Here is a 16,427-nt window from a genome sequence, read left to right as displayed (position 1 = left end):
ATGGTTTCTGTTCTCTTGTTTATTTCCTCCAAGCGTGTCTGAGTCAACCTGCCTGATCTGTCTGTGGCACTGAAGACTGTTTCTGTCGGCACTTTATTCTCGTCAATGTTTCACTGGCCTCTTTTCGTCTTTCACAATCCAATCATTTCAATTGCCATGGCGTAACCTCCTTTTTCCATCGTCCAACTTTATAGTTAGCAGGAACGTCTCTCTGTAACTGTCTTGCTATTTTTCATTCTCTGCTTCAATACTGGCTTTAGTAAATGCTAAATATGTTGCTGTCTCTCTTTCTTTGTATTCAAATTGGTCCTAGTAACAAAACCCACATGTGCTCTGGCGGCAGGGGTAGCAGGGTGGGGTCCTCGCTGAACGTCCCCCTTCTCATCTCTACCCCTTCTCATCTCTACCCCTTTGATCTGGAGACTCATGGGTCTCCTTCGCTGAGCTCTTAGATGGGTGACATAACCACGGAAAGACCCCCTTCAACCCTCCATACTGCCTCTAGTTAGTGAAACAGACAGAACGGGATCTGGGAAAAAAAGACCTGGTCTTATTTTTTGTTATTTGTATGATTTTGAAACTCCAGGAGAGTAACAGTCTCTGGCTCCAGCGCTTCAACCACTACTGTTTATTTTTCAGAGCATGAAATTAACTACAGAAAGGAGGAGAGGAAGAAAAAACTGAGAGAGACAGGCGTGCGTATATGTGTATGAGCGATAGAGACTGTCTCTGTGCTGTTTGGTCTACGCTCGTTCTACTGATACCATGTTTAATTCTGTACCATTTCCGCTGCCCTGGGCACTGAGAAGCAATGTGATAATGCATTTAAAGGTACAGCAGGTACAGCAGATTTGCACAGCACAATTATACAATAGCTACCAGATGAGCCATTTTAGTACAATTAGACCATGCTTCCTTACAAAAGAAGTACTGGGAGTAGCATGGTACAGTTATGGTGTGAGATGGCAAGTTATTTGATGGTTCCTTGTGCAAAAAAAGCATGGTAATACCATGATATCTTTTTGTAAGAAAAATGGATCCATGCTAAAGTGGTCCATGCAAAACTCGCAATGAAAAGGTGGTGTGGGTGGTTGCCAGGGTGTTGCTATGTGGTTTCTAAATTGTTACCAAGTGGTTGATATAATAGGGATTCTACGTAGTTGCAGGATGTTGTTATGTGGTTGTTAGATGCTTCTGAGGTGGTTGTTAGGGCTTTCTAGTTGATCTGGGTAGTTGCTACGTGGTTTCTAAGGGGTTACCAAGTGGTTGATATGATAGGGATATCTACATAGTTGCAGGATGCTGTTATGTGGTTGTTAGATGCTTCGGTTGTGGTTGTTAGGGTTTTCTAGTTGGTCTGGGTAGTTGCCAGGGTGTTGCTATGTGGTTTCTAAGGGGTTACCAAGTGGTTGATATGATAGGGATTTCTACATAGTTGCAGGATGTTGTTATGTGGTTGTTAGATGCTTCTGGGGTGGCTATTAGGGGTTTCTAGATGGTCTGGGTAGTTGCCAGGGTGTTGCTATGTGGTTTCTAAGGGGTTACCAAGTGGTTGATATGATAGGGATTTCTACATAGTTGCAGGATGTTGTTATGTGGTTGTTAGATGCTTCTGGGGTGGCCATTAGGGGTTTCTAGATGGTCTGGGTAGTTGCCAGGGTGTTGCAATGTGGTTTCTAGGGTATTCTCATTTGCTAGGGTACTTTTAGGTGTTTGCTAGAGTATTCTGGATAATTGCTTATGGCCCAAGTCTGTATAATATTCTGGTACCCAGATATGGCTCGAGTCCCTTCTTCAGTGTACATGTAGTTCTAATAAATCGTTTACCTGTTTAATTTTCTACCAGGTTATAAATCACTTAGAAAAAGTAATTTTGTTCTTTCCTCAACAAGCCAATTTCAGGTGTCTTTTTTGTTTTACGTCCATAGCACAAACGGTGTTGGAACAGTTACACACCAAAATGTAACACTTTGAATGTGTCTGATCATTCAGTATCTCCAACCCCAAGTATGAGCAGTAGTAATAGTTATAATTGCCTTAACGATCACCACTACCAATAAAAAAACGTTTTTTGAAGCACAAATGGAATATTTTAAGTCGGTTTAATGAATTGTAAATCTCATGTTGGGGAGAAGAGGTGGGAACTGAAGTGATCTGTGTTTTGGGGATTCTCTGGTTCCACAGAATTGCAGTGGTGAGTGGTATGAAAATGTGTAAGAACACTGGGCTCGTCATTCAATTTATTAGTGGATCCCAGGAGACTCTCCAAGCAGAAGTAAATGAAGTGTCATTGGCATTACAGCGGTTTCGCCTTCAGAGACCAGCTTCTCCATCTGCAGTCAAACTATACCTCATGAAATGCTGAGAATATTTGCAAATCTGATTTTACATCGATTTGCTCCTTGAAATTTGATGTCAGTGGATTACAACTGGCTTATGTGTAATCAGATTCTGGAGGGTTTATGTTTGTCATAAAGATCATAACCTGCAAGGACCCTATACATACATGAATGTGCACAATCTCACGTAAATCAGCTCTCACTTTGACTGAAATAAAATCATGTGGGAGTATGTTTAAAACTGGAACAAATCTCTTATAACCTTCTTATGATAACCTGTCATTCAGTGACAAACAGTACATTTTAAAAGTATAAAACAATAGACAGTGTCACATTTACAACGTCTCTGTCCAATTTTTATTCCCATAGCTAAAGCAGAGCTGGAGCTCCAGGAAAAACAGCTCGCTGACACGCAGAGGATGTAAGTTATCATACTAAGTCTATCATGCCAAGTGCCTTGTTCACTTATTACTGTGTCATATTGGTTGTCTCCTCTGAGTGTGTGTGTGTGTTGTGTTTATGTATTAACATCCTCCTCTCTGTCTCTCTCTTTTTCAAACTCTGTTTTTCCCGTACTAATAGTGCAATCCACTGAGATTGATTGACAGTTAGTAGATCGTCTCCTTTAAAAAGTTCCAGTTTTAAAACCTTGGATCTTGGAGTGGAAAAAAAAAAAGAGCAAATTTGACACGTCAATTAATTTTAAAGGACTTTGTGTTCATTGTCTGAAAATTGCAGTTTCTTCCAAGTACTAGACTTATGCATACCAAAAGATTGCTGTGGGCGAAAAGAAATTACACTTGTCATTCTTTATGTAAGAGCATTATTTTTATAAGCTAAAATTTCACATTTCACATGCTTGAAGTAAGCCGATCAATTTCACAATTCCTCAGTGTAAACTTTCTAATCTTATTTTGTAATATTTTGTTCATAGTGTCATGCTTTTCTTTGTATGCTTTCCAGTTTTGTGGAGCTGAGCGTGTTTTTCTCGGTCAAGCCTAAGGCGGGAGAGAAAGAGGTTTCACCGAGCACATTCTTCACAGCGTGGCACGAGTTTTCGTCAGATTTTAAGGAGCTGTGGAAGAGAGAGAACAAATACCTACTGCAGGAGCGGTGAGGAATATTATGCCTCTTTTGTCATTGTGTTTGCTTTATTGCTTCACTGTAATATATTGAATTTCATTGGTGTATTATTTTAGATTGAAAGCTGCAGAAGAGACCTTTAAACAAGCACGAGAGAAGGCTAACTACAACGTAAAACCTAAACATGCATCAGGAATAGTAAGTCTTTCAAAATCCCTCGATTCACATTACAAACAATGAATAACACACACTAACAGTGTACGTTTTTATTGCAACCAGGATCTTACTCTGTTTCTTCTCTCACTCAGAAAGCCAAGCTGGGACAGAAGATGTGAATTTCTGCTGTGCCGAATCCAACAAAACTCATTGTTTCCCCTGTTATTTAATTCCTCCTCCTCCTCCTTTTTTTTTTACTTACAGTTACTGCAGCATAAACGTAATAGCCATGAGACAATTTAAAGGCTTTACATTATTTTAGTACATGGACATGGTCAGAATTTTATCTATTTATTTATAAGCTTTAGCTATAAACTTAAGCTATAAAATGAAACAAATGCTTACAAAAGCAGTTTAGTAGAATCAACAATCAAGCCCACACAGATTCTGCACATTTATTTTTATATTTTATGCTATGATAGTGCTGAAAGATCTACCCTCTATGTATTTAAATATCATAAAATATGTACCTCACACATATCTGTAGGAGAAAGCCACAATATTTAATAAACTGGAACAGATAAATAGCAGATTTCATGCAGGTGGACCAATGAAGAAATGCTGACATTGTTGTCACTGATATTTAAGAAAATGGAATAACTGAATACATAAAGAAATGGCAATCTCCAGATATAATGTTCGACTTTGACCTGTGTAAAGTCTTAAACACAGTGTCTTGGTTCATATAGGAGGAGAAAGAGCCATCAGAAGAAATAAACCTATTCTTTAACTGGAGCGAGTTTCCTCTACATGTGTTTACCTACTTCAACCTATGAAATTTACTCAGCGTTGAATGATTTGTAGTGAATTTCTCTGTTACGACTGAACTGTGAGGTGTTTAATGAACAGTTGTTGAAAACATATGCAAATGCCATTCTTTATTGTGTGTGTACAGCTGTTATCAGTAGTTCACTGTGTGCAATAACCTTTCAGATTTACCAAAATGTATTTTCAATTAAAGCTGACAGCTTTGTATTTCATGTGTGATCATTTCTTTGTTATTTATGTATGTGCTACATGATTAAGAAATGAAATGGAGCAGCTGCATATGAATTATGTGATGTCATTTCCTTATGAGGGAATTTGTAGAAGATAATTACAAACAACACAGAGACGCATAAAATTCTGAAAAGCAACAGTCGTATTGTAATGTGAAATAATAGATTTATTTTTTAGAAGATGTTCATTATATATTTTACATATATATATATTTATATATCCATAGATTTTCTATGGTTGATTTGTCATAAATTCCTTTATCTACACATTTTTGCTATTTTGTTAAATATTGTCATTAATGAGTGTGTCTGTTAGACTTTAAGGTATCTCAGTTTATGTTGTGCACATTGTGAATTATCATAAAAATGGCAAGGCTCAAACTCTTTACAGGCTTGATCAAAGTCAGCCCATATTGGATGAACTGAAACCAACGGCATCATTCCATTGGATGCAGCAAAGCCAATGGCAGCACCGAGTCAAAATATCGTTTTTCCACCACTGATTTCCTGCTAGGTCAAAATATAGCGAACCCCCTGTAATTTCCCGTCGATAAGGTCCACAGTCCACCAGCATTCTTGTATGTCTTAAGCGCTCCTTCATTATTGCTGATACATACAACAGCTGAGTAGGCAAAAAGATGGTGAAGATATATGCTGGTCAAACAGTTTCCACTGTTCTCAAGAATCAAGACCAAGGTTGCATCCCAAACCGCATACTTCCCTACTAAATAGTAGGCGAAAAACAGTATGGGACAATAGAAGTATGTCCGAATTCACAGTACTCAAAAATGAGTAGGCAAAAAGTACCTGGATGACCAATCTCTGGCGAGATTCTGAAGTTTGTGTATATGGATTTGGGAATGACAGTGAAGCAACGCAACTGATACTGGTAGGTCACATGATAGTGACAGCATGGCAAATGTAGTACGTGCAGATTATATTCATACTCCACACATACCATACAGAACATACTCATTAAGTGGCCGTGAACTAGCAAATTACTTATTCAAAATAATACCTACTCAAGAGAGTATGCGATTTTGGACGCAGCTTAATAGAGTGCAACAATGCCAACCCATTTTTTTCGGCCTCATTTATAAAATAAAACCATCCTACATTTGGTCTTGCGCTCATTTTTCAAATGTGCGTACGTGTGATTCAGAGAACGAAATGAACGTACGCCACCCTTTTAGATGTGAAATGTATAAATCGCAAATGATTTCAGATGGTTTCAGATATCTGCCTTGTAAACGCCACCTAATTAATGTCATAACATATAAAAGAGCACCGGTCAATGTCCAAATCCTTTACTTGAGAATTGGCGAGCGACAAGAAGTGATTTATACTTCTGCGTCAAACCTACGCCGTAGCTACGTTGTGTGTAGTACTCATAGCCTGACTTGCACCTCTCCAAACATTTAACAACACGTTAATTATATGCAGACCGCAAGCACTGTGATTGGTCTGCTGGTCTGCGATAGCATTCTGCGATAGCATCGCATTCCCTCGTACGCATTTCCGCTTGCGGATTATAAATGATCTGTTTTTCAATATTTAACAACTCAAGCTGCAACAAAAGTCGCTGTCTATTCACTGCTGCTGCTTCTCCGACAACGTACACAACAAGCTGCTTCTTCTTCGGCTTTTGCCTTGATACTGTGGGTTACACCATCAACATGCCAGTGGACACTGCCTACTAGCAGTCTGCATGTGTAACTGCACGTCGACGCGGACAACGAAACAGAAGTATAAATGAAAACTGACGCATAGCCTACAGAGTAATGGCGTAGGTCTGACACATAAGTATAAGTACCTCTACGCTGTAGGCTACGCGTCATTTTCCTTTATACCTCTGCATCGGTGTCCGCGTTGACGTGCAATTACACATGCAGAGGGAGCGTGTGAAACCTGAGGGAGAGGTTCTAGCAGACCAATCACCCTATGGATAAAATGAATAGGATTTTTACTTCCGGAACCCAACTGTTGCACTCTATAGAGAATCAGCATTGCTGAGGTAAGGCAGGAGAACGCTGGGATACAGACGCTCCATCCGTTTTGAAAAAGAAAACTTTCAAGAGGTCAAAGGTCAAACATTGTTAATTTAACACAAGAATGTTATTTACTGTTTCAGTCTTGTATGTAGTTGAACTCTCAGGTTCTTTATATTTGTCAAAAAAGAAGAAAAATCCAGCATTGTTTCCATTGCTGTGCTGCTCGGCAGCTATTAAGCATTCCCGTAGAGCATAATGCGGTGCAGTCCAGACATAATGAAGGTGGCCAGTCTTCTGATTAGCTGTTGTCTTTGGCACGTTTCACACATTGATTGTTGGGGCGGCCCCAGTTTTTCCAAAAAAGAACACCCTAAAGAATTGTTTCGAATGTGCGCCTTCTCAGTATGCAGCATTGACATTAACAGACACACATTTGCACTGCTTGATCCGTTGCACTTTCCGTTGCCGGTATGGTGGCTGCAGCCCAGGGCAGTGAAGCCGTACGGTGACCGTGGTTATCCGGCTTGGCCGGCAGAACGCACAGGACTGGAATGAAGTGTGGTGGTCTGGCGTGGATGCTGTTTTTCGACTTCGATGTGAAGCTTGAGACGTCAGGTGGCGTGGGATGTAGAAAGAGTTACACTGGCCGTAGCAGAACCGGTTGATGACAGTTCGGCTCAAACAGCCCTCCAAGCTCACCGTTTGACGTAATGGCTGTGTTTTGCACCAGTCGCTCTTCAGGTACTTCCTCTCAGTGACTACCAGGGCCTCGCGACTCGACGACAGCATGTCGTGTTTACCCTTCTGTCGTTGTGCTGATGTGTGCTGGGGCAATGACGCTAGTGTGTGGGATGGTGATGACAAATCATTGCCTTTTAGCTTGTATGGGGAGGGGATGGAACCTTGAGGACGGGGCTTCTTGGTCTCCGTAGACGCAAAAAGGGTCCATGCCAAAATGGCAGGTATTGCCAGCTTCCAGAACATCCTGAGGAAAGATTCAAAAGAGGGAAACCTTTAGTGCCTCTGGTACTGATTCAAATGTATACATTGTCAAATGAATGGTCAATCAGTACCTGTTGTAAACTGTACATGTTTAAACCTACTTACTATTTACTCAGAAATCAGACAACACTGGTTAATTGGTATGATTTTAATTAACATAAGTAGAAGGATAAATAAATAATCAGTACTTTGGCTATTACTAAGATACATGAATATCATTCATCACTATGGCAACCCCCAAAAATTATATTATCAAAATCTCTCTTTTACTAATTTTACTCTAAAGACAAATTAGTTAACAATTGACCAAAATAAACTAACCCGATGCTAAGCTTGCTGGGAAAGAGGAATCACGCTGTATGTTTTTGATTCGCTAATAAGAATATGCTCATAAGACTCATTTCAGTAACACTTTATTCTGATGGTCCCTTTTGAACATTCTGTTGACTATAAGTAACTTTGCAACTACATGTCAACTAACTCTCATTAGAGTATTAGTAGACTGTCTGCTTAATATCTACTAACTCTTGTTATGTGATGCTCCTCCAACAGACATTCTACTGACTATAAGTAAATGTACAAGTACATTTCAACTTATTCTAACCCTAACCCTGCAGTCTAATAATACTCTACTAACACTCTAATCAGAGTTAGTAGACATGTAGGTGCAACGTTACTTAGTCAACAGAATGAGTTAAAGAGACCATCAAAATAAAGTGAAACAGTAATTTCTGCAGGAATCAGTTTCTGGTTCTAGTCATAATGTTCAGAGTATCGGTGTTGCAGCGTCACTGAAGTTCTGCAGGAAACCAGTAAAAAGTAAAGTAGTGTGAGTACACGGACACTACAACGGTAGTGATATGACGTCAGAATAAATTTAACATAACCTATAACAAATAATAATAAAAAGAAAAAGTAAAAATATACAATTGACTCCACTTTACTTAAAAAAAAATGTGTGTTTTTTTAATTCAGGCAAGAGGTCAAGTCGTAGCAAGTACATGGCATGAACGCACTCAGGGCAACTTTTTGAGCAATGTTGCTGGGCAATGTTGCCGCCAAAAGGCAACCAGATGAGACACAGGGCCCACGACAGAACTAAATTATCCAGATAGAAATGTATTGCCCATTTTCAATGGGAAAGTGCCCAAGCAACAATCGCTCGGCAAGATTGCCCAGCAACATTGCTCAAAAAGTTGCCCTGTGTATCATCACCTTCAGATAAAGGGGTTTGAGTGATTATTAATCGGTATCTAACCTAGTGAAAAAATATTTATTAATTGTTATCCTTATTATTTTCATCTGCAAAAGCATTGTGAACGGTAGGAAATTCAATTAAACTTAATGTGGAGGATGTGACAAAATGATTGACAGGGCACACGGTTACAGGCTGCGGTCACCGTGATTTTACCAAGTAAGACATGTTCCTGGATCAACATATTTTGTTGATCCTGGAATAACATTCCTGCCCCAAAATTTAGTCCTTACCCTATCCCTACCCCTAAACCTAACCCTACCCATAACTTTTCCCAGGGAAATGATAGGTGAATAACACTGATGTCCAAGCACCTAACCCTGGTTCTAAGCCTAAACTTGACATAAACTGTAAACTTGTCCCTCAAATCTGATTGGTTGATTGGAAAGTTGTTCCAGGATCAATAAAGATGTTGATCCAGGAACATGTGGTACTTGGTGAAATCACGTTCACCTACAGGCTGCACATAACTAAGCGACGAAGCAGTCCGTTAAATATACAATTATAATGAAGCTTCTGCTACACACAAATAGGTAGGCAAATTGGAATGAACATAAGACACCACAAATGATTAATATGAGCTATTAGCATGGTATATCCATGGTTGTGTCATGACCATACAACCATGGTGATAACATGGCACTTTCTGGTTAATAAGACCAGTGAGTGCAGTTTTACAGCAGTTTGTTTATTCTTAAAAAGCAGAGTGGTTCTTATGTAATGCTGATAAAGTTAAACCTGGTCTTTGGTCTGAATCCTCAGTCATGTTTATCGTGGTGCCCTCTGTCAGTTTTGCTTTAGATAACCCTCTGATAACCTCTGATATTTCAGATACTTTACAACCACTGGCATTGTCTGTTTCATTCATGCTCTCTCTCTCTCCCTTTTCTCATTGCCAGCATCCGCTTTCATCTTGTCTGCTGGGTAGATTGAGAATAAAGCACAGTTGTATTTCATTTAAAAGACACTGTCTTTCAATAGATTTGTTTTTATGTCCCAAAGGCTCTTTTTTTTTATAAAGATGTTTTTCTGGACTGACCAACCAAAAGAGCTCACAGAAAGTCTGGAGCTGAACAACACCAGAAAGCTATTATGACTATTACATCCTTTTCACATGATAAAAAAAAACCCCAAGAGTTAAGCAACATTCAAGTCAAGAAAACGTGTGAATCTTTCTCCAAAAGATAGAAAACACACATGCACAGACATAACACAATCCTGCTCAGTCAGGTTTATCTTTAAACATTAACTTAAAAAAAAAAAAAAAAAAAGTACCAACAAGAGGTTCTTTTGATTCCATTTAAGGAATTATCGTTCATCCAAAAATTAAAATTCATAATTTACTCACCCTGGCGTCATTCCAAATCTGTATGACTTTCTTTTCTCCACTAAGGACTAAAGCTTTTAGACTTCAAAAAAACGTATTTAAATTCTTCTGAAGCTAAAATATAGCTTTGTGTGAGAAAGACTTTGTGTTCAGACTAAATTTTAAGTTGTCATTCACTGAAAATTTCGACATCTTTGCATATTCATGAAAGTTCGAGAGCGGGATGTCTGAATCATGAACAAATTGTTCTTTTGAGTCAAATCTTTTTTGTGAATCATTAATATGGTTCGCAAAACCAGTGTGAGTGTTTCATTCACAAATGGAACTGATATGAGTCTCAAGTTCAATTCTCTAACTGGAATTTCAGTCCATTTCTCACAGAAAGCTATCAGATGACTTCAAAAGACATCAAATAAAGCACAAGTCATATAGACCACTCTCATTATGTTTTATGGTGCTTTTGCTCCTTTTTAAAGCTTGAAAGCTTCAGTCCCTATTCATTGTAACTGCATGGAAAAGAGTGACCAGCACAGTCTTCACAATTTCTTTTTTTAAAACAACATGAGGATGAGGATGAAATTGTAATATTTTGGGTGAACTGTCCCTTTAAGCTCTATAAATCTGGGTTACTGGGGAGAATTGGCTACAGTTAACCGTGACACACAGGCGGCAGAAAGGAATGGATTAATCATCCGTATCTCCCTCCGTCAGTGTCGCTGGCTGCCATTAATGCTGTTTACTTTTACACCAGCCCCAGAATGCTCATGCAAATAAACAGGGCAGAACCATCAAAAGGGAACGCTACAGAAGCCATGAGGTTACAAGGAAGTGGCCTTTATGTCTCTGCTGAGGCAGGGTTAAATAATGAAGGCTTTGCTTATGCCGGTGGTGAGATATGCAGGGGACATGTAAACAGTGGGGAGAGCACCATGTGAACGTTATTAGATCAGGATGTGGAAAGTTTAGCAGTCTTGGGTTTCTCTCCTTCAGATGACCACAGGCTGACTAGAGGTTTGGTTTACTGGTAGCTCAAGATTATGTGTGAAGAAATAGGGAATGCTGGGATGTGATAGTGACTCAAAAGGCTGTGACATACTGTACATGCACAAACATCACAGAGCTCAATTGTCCATACCTGAAACTGATTTCAGATCTGTGGGAGTGAAAGTGAACACACACACACACACACACACACACACACACACACACACACACACACACACACACACACACACACACACACACACACACACCGACGTTCACAGACAGAGGGGCCATAAATCTCCCCTGAGAAAAATTGTGGTTTGGAGATAATGACAGTGTCTAGTTGGAACTTACGCAAGTAAATAAACACAAAACCTTCTATCTCTCTCCCATCTGTGTGTGTATGTGAGAAAGTCAGCAGCAGATCATCCACACTGTAAAAAAAACTGTGGATTTACAGCATAAACGAATGCAGTTGCTGTACTTTCACTGCAATTGTTATCGCTAGTATTTCTACACTTTACTATATGTAATTGAACTGTACTGTGCCTTCACAGTCATATACTGTAGCAGAATTGATGGTAGCTTTTGTTTATTTATTATAATGTAGTAGTATGATATCCACAGTAGCTTAAGAGTCAATTAATTAATTAAGAATTAATTAAAGAAATTAATTAATATTAAAAACATAATAAAAAAAAAAATTACTGTGAAAAACGTACAGTAAGTTTTTACAGTATTTTGAGCCATTTTCCCATCCATTTTCCAAACCACTTATTCTCTGTGTAGGGTCATGGGAGGGCTGGAGCCACAGGAGGGAAAATCACTCTGGACAGATGGCCAGTCCATCACAGGACACACACACACACACACACACACACACACACACACACACACACACACACACACACACACACACACACACACGCACACACACACACAACCAAACCGCAAGTACCAGCATCTCTCATTGAGCAGAAACCAGCATGTTCTGCCACACAGCCAGTGATACCAGCATTTGACCAACCACTGTCAAAACCCACAGCGAGCCTTCCCTCACACTTCCACAACATCTCCAACCCAAAACAACAGTCGCACGAAGCCACAAGTCAAACCCTGAAGCTCTCTTTCTATCTCACACCCATACACACATTAAACACCATCGCATGCATAAACACTAACTGGCGCCACAAAATTATGAATTTGACAGGAGTTATCATCACAGCAATTATGTACCTCCCTCTGCCACAAGAAAATCTCTTTACAACATACTTATGCAATTTATAAACGCACATACAGAGCTGAAGTGTGTTTCCAAAAATAAGGATTGCATTTGAACAGATTTCCCCAAACATGCTCCCATCTGCCATTGGTTGTTCAAACAGAACAATGTTTTGATTGTCTCTTTTGAGGGGAATTAACCTACACTTGGCTCACTTTAGTTTTATCTGCATATTAAAGAAAAATTCTAAAAACAATTCTGTCATCATTTACTCGCCCTCAAGTTCCTTTAGTTGATGGGCCCCATTGAGAAAATACTATGGGAGTCAATGGGGACCATCAACTGTTTTGTTGCTGACACTCTTTAAAATATCTTCTTTTGTGTTCAGCAGAAGACAGAAATTCATACAGGTTTGGAACAACTTGAGGGTGAGTAAATGTAGACAGAATTTTCCCTTTTTGGCGAACATACCTTTAAGCTAGGATAGAAGAAAGTATTTTACTAAAACTTCAGCTTAAAATTAAACACTTCAGCTTGAAATTAGCATTACACACAGTTCTGAGTCAAGAAAAGCTTTAACATGTCAAATTAATTTATTCAAATCCAGCCCTCATGCCACCAAACAAAAAAGTCACATGTGCAGATATCATTTCTGATTAAAGAAATATTGTAATGCAATTGAAACAACTCAACACTACACCTGCCCTAAAGCCCAGTGTAAAACCATTAATACTCAGGTGTTTTCCAGAGACATGCTTAATTTGAATAATTTCACTTGAACATACTGTACACATTTTTTCCTGGAAAGATGACAAATTTAGTGACCGGTGGGCACATATCTCTATATAGAAACTATTGCAAAGAATGAGATAATAAGAGGTTTTGCCCACCAGTCACTAAAGTTGTGAGGTGCGTTCCTGAGTAAACACCTTGAAATGGCAGCATGAATTAAACTCCACCACATGACAAGCTGTCAAACATTGACTCTAATATTATTTCCACTTTCAGTTGTTTTTAGAACATCTATATATAGTCACCCCAGAAATATTTACAGATGGGGGGAAAGAAAGAAAGAAAGAAAGAAAGAAAGAAAGAAAGAAAGAAAGAAAGAAAGAAAGAAAGAAAGAAAGAAAGAAAGAAAGAAAGAAAGAAAGAAAGAAAGAAAGAAAGAAACTTTTATTAAAAAATATATTTTCTTTTTCTCTCACGTGATGGTGATTCCTCTCGCCATATGCAAGAGACTTGGAATGGATTTTTTTGGCAATGATTTTTCCAGGGTAGGTTGCCATGTCTTTCCCCAACCCTCCCCATTATGTCTTGGGACTCACACACACGCATTCACACCTACGGACAATTTAGCGTTTCCAATTCACCAACACTGCATGTTTTTGGATTGTGGGGGAAACCGAAGCACCCGGAGGAAACACACAGACACAGGGAGAACATGCAAACTCCACACAGAAAGGACTCCTGGCTCAGCCGGGACATGAACCGAGGACCTTCTCGCTGTGAGGCGAAACTGTCTTCTACAAAGTATTCGTTCCACACCACAACAACAGAAAATAAATTGCTGAGAACATGAATGCCACCTGTGAATCATACTGTTTACCAGCGACCAAAGAAAACAATAAGTAATACAAAAAGGTTTCTAAACTCCAGATGAATCTAGAGTTCAGCTAAAGCACAGGCGTGCAGTATAAAGTGCTTCCATGGTGTGATTTTGTCACCATGTGGTAAATGGGTATATCTAGATCACTGAGAGTAGATGGAATATCTGTGGTTTAGGACTGTTGGGTCAGACTCATGTTACAATACATAGCTGAGGTTTAAAGTGTGGTTGAGCAGTTCAACCATATCAATGACTGAATTCTCTGATGGCTGTCGTCACATAATGCTTTGAGTCTGACTTCAGCTCCCTCAAATGCATGCACAACACACAGTCAAGTGTATTTCCCATTCACATCTACTGCTGTTAATGTATGATAATACCCAACCCTTATTACAATATCAAAAACCTCCCCTAATATTAACCATTTTATAACCCTATCCAACCCCCAATTGTACTCTAGCCCTCAAGGCACACACATTGCCATCATTCTTGATAGTATTGGTTTATCAAGGATTGGTGGGGATTTAGAAGGTCACTGGGAAACTCAAAGGCTGTCAGGCTCAAATCCGCTTGGTTTAATGCGCTCTGAGGGGCAGGCACCACTTTGAACTGAGTTGCGGCTGATCCTTTTCCACGGCCTTCTTTATAATGCCAATCATGCATTTCAGTCGCAAACACACATGCACGAGCAGGAACTGAAGCCAAAACTGTCACACAACCTCACACGCTCTCTCATGCACACGTCCCCATCAATAAACATACACTACACTGTCAGACTCACTCAATCCCTGCTCTTCAAGGTGAACAGTATCGGTTTCATTACATTATGGTTAGATGATCTGCATTATGAAGAACTACATACAAGTGTAAACACAAAACAATACAACGTGAGTAGTCGATTTAGAGTAGGAATTGGTTCTAAAAAGCACCAGGTTTCTTAGGATTGTTGCAGTAGCAGAACCCTCCAATTAGAACTCCTGTTTTTAAGGTTCTATGAAGAACTTTAGAACCATTCCAGCATAAAATAGTTCCTTACACTCTTAAAAAGGTTCTTTATTGGAATCTAGTTCCACAACGAACCTTTAACATCCATGGAACCTTTCCATTGCACTAAAGGCCCTTTATAATGGAAACATGTTCTTCAGATTATTAAAATTCATCCTAAGAAGAAGAAAAAAAGTATTTTTAAAGACTAAAAAAAGACTAAGTTCATTGTGGAAACCAGAATGGTTCTTTTATGACATGGCTGCAAAAACTCCCTTTTGGAAACTATTTTTTTTTTTTTTATGTAGACATCATTTTAAATAGAACTAATAAAATCATAAAATAATCTTTTTAGAGTGTACCTGTAGATCTGGAGTCCAGAGTCACGTTTTACCGCCGTGAAGAGGTCACTCAGAGGTCAAAGGTCGAGCAGCAGGGCAGAGATCGGCCAAGGCTCAGAGCTCCAGACGTAGAGAATCAGCGTGGATATCCATCAGAAGTACAGAGCGGTTCTCGAAGTGTTCCTGAAGATCGTGCCGTGTGCCGTTTGAGTCAAGCTCTGCAGAGGCCAAACTAAAGCAGTCACGCTTTATGGCTCATAGTTCCCCAGTTTCACTGATTTATATGGCATCCAGCTCGCATTCTGTTTCACTGAGTCCTTCCCGGTGAGTCTTTGCATCATATTCTCACTGATTTACTGTCACATCCCAGTGGCTCTCCAAAGAGAAGTGTGTGAGTGTGAAGAGAGCAGAAAGAAAATCATCAGTTGCACACAAGTTACAGAAAAATTCATCTACACCTCTCTCTCTCTCCCTCCCTCTCTTTTGGTCTAGCATTCTCTGATACCTCCCCCAGAAGTCCACTGTTAATCAACCAGTCCTGAAAACATATTGTCTCTCTCTCTCTCTCTTCAGTTTCTCGCAGTTTGCATCCCTGGTTTAACCCCGTCCCTCTTGACTGCTGCAGTTAACATGCTCACAGTTGCAGTTTTACAGTGAACAATCTCTGTAAATATAGAAAATACAATGATACACCAATGAGTTTGATCCAGATGATCATTTTATATATATTTATATTGGTTCAATCATAAAAAGTGTGGGCTTGGTTTCTGGAACATTTGGGAAATTTTCACTGTGGCTTTATTGAGGTCCTGCCTAAAGTTTTTTTCTCGAGTGTCTTTCCAAATACAAAATGGTTTTATAAACAAGTTTTGACAGCACATCAAGACAAGGCAAAGCAGATGTGTTATGTGGCCTGAAAAGACAAAAGCTTTTAGATGCAAAACCATTAATCTTTCACTCCACAGTTTATCATTTTTAAGTTGAAATGTGTGTATCCATAAATCTCCATTTGGCTTGGAAGGTTACACAGTACTGACTGTTCTTCCTTTGGTTTTCTTTGCTCATTCTGTCATTCG

The 16,427-nt window shown here is 39.3% G+C and overlaps 2 protein-coding genes across 2 annotated transcripts in view; one reads left to right on the top strand and one right to left on the bottom strand.

The window, feature by feature from the left end:
- Positions 1-4,736, top strand: part of fmn2a (formin 2a) — a 40,498-nt gene extending 35,762 nt beyond the window's left edge. Inside the window, exons 15-18 of the mRNA XM_079852638.1 lie at positions 2,709-2,760; positions 3,303-3,452; positions 3,539-3,620; positions 3,731-4,736. Of these exons, the coding sequence (XP_079708764.1) occupies positions 2,709-2,760; positions 3,303-3,452; positions 3,539-3,620; positions 3,731-3,757 (311 nt within the window). The 3' untranslated portion in view covers positions 3,758-4,736. The remainder of the gene's footprint in view (positions 1-2,708; positions 2,761-3,302; positions 3,453-3,538; positions 3,621-3,730) is intronic.
- A 1,033-nt stretch (positions 4,737-5,769) lies between these two features.
- Positions 5,770-15,854, bottom strand: grem2a (gremlin 2, DAN family BMP antagonist a). Its single transcript, XM_079852448.1, has 2 exons — positions 15,373-15,854; positions 5,770-7,612 (listed from the first exon to the last, which is right to left on the bottom strand). Exon 2 carries the CDS (start codon positions 7,609-7,611, stop codon positions 7,027-7,029), a length of 585 nt encoding a protein of 194 aa, XP_079708574.1. The 5' UTR covers position 7,612; positions 15,373-15,854; the 3' UTR covers positions 5,770-7,026.
- Between the last annotated feature and the right edge of the window lie 573 nt (positions 15,855-16,427).

Source organism: Squalius cephalus (assembly GCF_949319135.1).
Source record: "Squalius cephalus genome assembly, chromosome: 20".
NCBI classification, from domain to species: Eukaryota; Metazoa; Chordata; class Actinopteri; order Cypriniformes; family Leuciscidae; genus Squalius; species Squalius cephalus.
Note: the sequence above shows the minus strand (reverse complement) of the source record. Positions and strands in the feature narration are given on the sequence as shown.